This window comes from Vollenhovia emeryi, unplaced genomic scaffold (genome assembly GCF_000949405.1).
Source record: "Vollenhovia emeryi isolate VEMERY1.0 unplaced genomic scaffold, V.emery_V1.0 DF939856.1, whole genome shotgun sequence".
NCBI lineage: Eukaryota > Metazoa > Arthropoda > Insecta > Hymenoptera > Formicidae > Vollenhovia > Vollenhovia emeryi.
The window spans coordinates 1-5,582 of record NW_011966510.1 but is presented as its reverse complement, the minus strand read 5'-3'; the positions used below and the strand labels follow the sequence as shown (position 1 = coordinate 5,582).

Sequence of the window (5,582 nt, the reverse complement as noted above, 5' to 3'; positions counted from 1 at the left end):
ACTGTTGATCATTAGCATGTCCTTTTAATATCTCATAAACACTACCCCAAGAATCTTTAAATAAAGAGTAAAAACCTGAATGGATTTTTCCACCTTCAGGCAAAAGCTCATCTGAACTAGTCAAAATCATTTCAGCATCTTTCATGTAGTCAAACCAATTACGACTACCGCGGTAAACTATAGTTATTCCCTTATCTTTTATAAAAACATAACCAGCATGTCGATATGGTTGTTCATTATCACGCATATTATAGAATTGAATTATTTTATAACCTTCTTCCTTAAGTTTAGCTGGAACTCTATAAGATCTTTCCTCTAACTCAGAAAACTTTTTATTATTAAGATTATAATCACCAACATAATAGCCTACCTTAATAAAATTGGTCATCTCTAATAACTTCTCTTGGCTAAATCCTGCAATTTCAGTTTTGTTTAGTCCTAAAGCACCTGGCCTTTGCTCTTCTTGAATATCAGTTATTTCAAATTCATCTTGTTCTAGATTTGAATCACCTCCATTAGGTTCCTTTTCATTAAGCTGACTGGCGACACTGTTATCTACATTTATAGAAGTATGACAAGCGTTTTTATATTTTTGTTGGATGGTTAAAAACTCCACTCCTGAATTTTCAGCGAGTTTCAATATAAAATTTGTATACACATTTTGAATAATTGAGGAATGTTTTTCACGTATAACATTATCTAAAATAGTAACTAGACTATTTTGCAAGAAGGTCCGCCTATCTGTATCGCCTAAAAATTTGGGATCATTTTTAATTAAATCTAGTACTTTTATTATAAAATCTGTACTGCCAGTACATGAGGCGGCTTGCAAAACTAGGTCATAAATTTTTTGTTTTTTTTCCTTACGTTCATTACCTGCACTATCAATATTTTTTAGAACCTGGTTTTTAATTTGTTCAATAATTTTCTCATCTGCAAATGCTTCTTTATAGATTTCTTGAATTATTGAACCTTTCTTTTCAATACGTTCTCTGCACAAGTACTCAACAATTGAAACATGCTCCTGACTTATTGCAGTTTCTAAAAAAGTAACAATACACTTTTTTAATAGATCTTTTTTAGCCTGATCATCAATATATCTTTCAAGTGAATCCAGTACTATCTTCATAAAGTCTTTATTTTTAGCGAGAGATGCTGTTTCAAGCATGCCATATAAAGGGTTAAAGCTACTTGTTTGCAGCACTTGTTCAAGATCTTTTAAGACGTACTCAATAAGAACTGTACTTAGTAATTCTCGCTCTTGTCTTAGTGCTATAACTGAGAAAAAGCCAATCTTATTAGGTTCAACAAGTTGTACAACCTGATTTTTTAATTCAATATAAAGGTCAGGAAATCTCTCTATAAAAGCTGCAATATATTTTTGACTGCCAATAAGTAGAGGTAAAAGACTCAAATTTCCTTCAGCAAAAGTATGTCCTGGTATTTTTTTGCAAGTTTGTTATTAGCTGCAATTGCTGAAAGTACCAGCTCTTTTGCTGGATAACTATTTACTTGATCAAAACTATATTGTAACAGTATATTTGAATATATATGCTGGTGATCGCCTCTGTTTTGTAAGTCTAAACCAAGTTGCTTTAAACAAAAATCTCTGAAGCTTTCATTATCTAGTGTAACAGATTGGCCTTCATAACCTTCAATGTCTTGTACGATTCTATCTAATTCTCCATAATTATTACGCTCTATTGCATTATTTAGAATATCTATTATTTTAGTAAAAGTTAAACTTTCAGGAATTACAACAAATGAATCTTCGACTTCAATACCCGAGTCCCCAGAATTTTTCCTACTTTTAACTTTATTTTCTTTTGTAGCATCTTCTTCTGATGACGTAAGCCTGCCCAATAAACTCCTAACCATTTTTACCTCATAAAAATTACTAGAGTATAGCACTAAACGTTAATTTTGCCAAGCAAACTCTATTGATCAAATATCAAGAAATCGCTATGGAACCAGAGGAACAAGTAAATGTTGCTATCTCTTTCATCCTTTTAGGGTATATAGAAGATAACTTTCCTGCATCTCTGGATAAGTATGGAGATAAGGACATCTTTGAATTATTCTTTACTGGAAATTCATACAAGTTTACTAAATTTGGCAACAAAGAAATACCACAAGCGATTAATCTCTGGTTGTCACGCCTTTATTTAGCAGATAAGCCTTACAAATTCTATCTAATGATAAAAGATCACAATGAAAAATTTGAACTTGAGGTACAGTTATCACTGGATGATGAGAAGTCATTCATAAAGCTGGAAAAAGCACTCTCTAATCAAAACGTAAAGCTTAGTATTTTATCTGATCTTGCACTTTTGTCTGAATATATACCTGAACTAGAAAAGTCGATTGACGATAATAGCACATTATCATTTAATTTAGATAATTTTGCACCATTATTTTTACATATCTTGCCTGTACTAAGAGCAATAGGTATCAAAGTTATTTTGCCGAAATCTTTACAAAAAATCTTAAAACCACAATTAAGTCTTAATTTGTCTACTAAAGATAAAATAAAAGAAGATCGCGAAAGCTTTTTAACTCTTGAAAATTTATTAAAATTTGATTGGAAAATAGCAATAGGTGATAAAAAAACAAGCATTACAGAATTTAAAAAATTGCTAAAAGATTCCCGAGGGCTTGTGCAAATAGTCGATCAGTACGTGCTTTTAGGTGATAAAGAGGTAGAGGCTTTATTAAAAAAACTTGATAAATTGCCTGATTATTTGAGTCAAGCAGAACTCATGCAAGCTGCCCTGACAGGTGAAGTGAATGAGGCTAAAGTAGCATTTGATCAGCAGCTTACAACCTTATTTAATAAACTTAATACTTACACACCTGTTACTACACCAAATAATCTAATAGCACAACTGCGCCCATATCAAGAACGTGGGTTTAGTTGGCTTGTACAGAACATAGAAAGTGGGTTTGGTAGCATAATTGCTGATGATATGGGTCTTGGTAAGACTATACAAGTTATTGCAGCTATTCTATATTGTAAAAATGCAGGATTTTTAAATCGGGATAGAGTTTTGATAGTAGCTCCAACAAGTATATTAAGTAGTTGGCAACGAGAGATGGAATGTTTTGCACCAGAATTAAAGCTTTTCATCTATCACGGACAAAATCGAGAATTGGCAAGTGATTATGATGTAGCTCTCACATCCTATGGTCTTGTACGTCGTGATAAAAAAGAACTTAATAAAATTCGCTGGTTTTTGCTCGTGATTGATGAAGCACAAAATATAAAAAATTCTAATACCGAACAAACCAAGGCAATTAAAACTATTGCAGCAAAACATAAGATAGCAATGAGTGGCACACCTGTTGAGAATAGGTTACTTGAGTATTGGAGCATTTTTGATTTTATCAACAAATCTTATCTTGGTACCCCTAAGCAGTTTAAAAGCAGCTTTGCAACACCGATTGAAAAAGCAAGAGATAAAATTTGTCTAGAAAGGTTTATGAAAATCACTAGCCCTTTTATGTTACGTAGGCTTAAGAGTGATAAAAGCATTATTCAGGATTTACCAGATAAAATTGAGAATAATCGTTATTGTTCCCTCACTTCAGAGCAAACAGCTCTTTATCAAAAGGTTGTTGATACAACTATGGAGAAGATAGAAAAAATTGAAGGGATTGAACGTAAGGGACTAATCTTTAAACTTATCAATGCTTTAAAGCAAACTTGTAACCATCCATCACAGTTTGGCAAGAAAAAGCGTGCGAGTATTGAACAATCCGGTAAAATGCAGATGCTTGAGGAAATATTGATTAGTATTGGTGAAGTTGCAGAAAAATCATTGATATTTACTCAATACACTGAAATGGGTGAAATTATATCTAAATTGCTTGAAGAAAGGTTTGAATCAAAAGTGCCATTTTTACATGGAGGACTGTCCCGTAAAGCACGAGACGAAATGGTTAATGACTTTCAAAACTTATTCCAGTCCAACATTCTTATAGTGTCTTTAAAAGCTGGAGGAACAGGACTTAATTTAACAGCAGCAAATCATGTAATACATTATGACTTATGGTGGAACCCAGCAGTGGAAGCACAAGCAACAGATCGGGCCTATCGTATCGGGCAAGAACGTAATGTCATGGTGTACAGGCCACTTTCAACAGGTACATTTGAAGAGCGTATTGATGAGATGATTCAAAGCAAGAAGGAATTAGCAAGCCTAACTATAAGTAGTGGCGAGAGTTGGATTACAGAATTTAACAACGATCAATTAAGAGATTTAGTTAATATAAAAAATGCACTATAATATAGCTGAGTTATTTAATGTAAAGAACCAGATAACTACCGCTCAATAGTTCAAAATAGAGACAAAGATCAAAATTTACGTCTCCAATTTCATCATGTATAATGGAGACAAAGATTTATATTTTGTGTTTTATATTTCATTGGTAAGCAAAAAGCCTGTAATTACGTTTTAAGCGATTTCTAGGTACCTTCTTAGCGCCTGTAATATAATACACTAAAGCTTGAAAGAACTCATAGTACAATTTATCAGGAAGCAATAGTTAAGTCCAATGGGGCAGCAGACAGAAGTGTAAGAACTTATTTGCGTTCACCAACAGGCTTGCTAGAAGATATATCTGAACAAATTAATGCTATTAAGTTCTCCAATGAAGAGTTAAAAAATATACTTATTCACTACATTAAACTTTCAGCCCAAGAAGGCCATCCATTTACTCATACAGGTGGTCCTGGCATCTTCAAACAACGGCACAAATTACCACCTATGTTTCATAATGCTAGCAGACATAAACTTGAACGTTTAGTACAGAGTTTGCTAAATGAAAATAAGGTAATAAAAGGTATGTCTGCAGATTCAAAAGAAGACAAGTGGCTTGATGTTCTAACTGGTCTTTTTGCAAGGGGTGAGGGTAAATTTAAGCTGTGTGCAGGGGAGTTCAAAGTTGCTAATAGTCTTTAAAGACAGTTCGAAAGGCCACACTGTGGTCTGGCTTTTCAAAGTAAAATCCAGCATAAATCTGCTATAATAAAATCTTTCTAAGAGCATCACAAATTTGAAAAAACTTTTATTTGAAAAAGAGGTCATAGAGAGCTACCAAAAAGCATTTAAGAAGTAAACTTTGAGCCGATCTGGGTTTTATAATTTCCGTGATTTCCGGCAAAATTTCAAAATCAGGAAACAAAAATACAATACACCTAAACTATTGAAATTCTGTACTTTTATCCATTCAATATCTATAAGACGTTATTTTTCCACTTCCAAAAGACTTAATGAATCAGATCGCCCTAAAACCCGCCACAGTAGCTAGCTTTCCACTTTCCGAAAATCTTATATATTATTATAATATGTAAATAATACTATACATATATATACATATTAATAATAATAGGAAATAATAATAAATAATATGAAAATATATAATGGATGTAAATTAATAAATTGTAAGTTAATAATAAGGTTAATTAAAATTAGAGTAAATTAGAATGCCTAGGGAGTGAAAAAAAAAGAAGTTAAAGGAACCGGAAATGCCACAAAAAAAGTCTTAAAATATTCATAAATACAAGAAATAACTCTTAATGG

The 5,582-nt window shown here is 32.4% G+C and overlaps 1 protein-coding gene across 1 annotated transcript; it reads left to right on the top strand.

Moving 5' to 3' along the window:
• Positions 1-1,964: 1,964 nt before the first annotated feature.
• Positions 1,965-4,911, top strand: LOC105556666 (putative DNA helicase ino80; the record flags this gene model as incomplete). Its single annotated transcript, XM_012003760.1, has 2 exons — positions 1,965-4,221; positions 4,603-4,911. Coding segments are annotated over exons 1-2 (2,566 nt in total), but the record flags the coding sequence as incomplete, so codon positions are not given.
• Between the last annotated feature and the right edge of the window lie 671 nt (positions 4,912-5,582).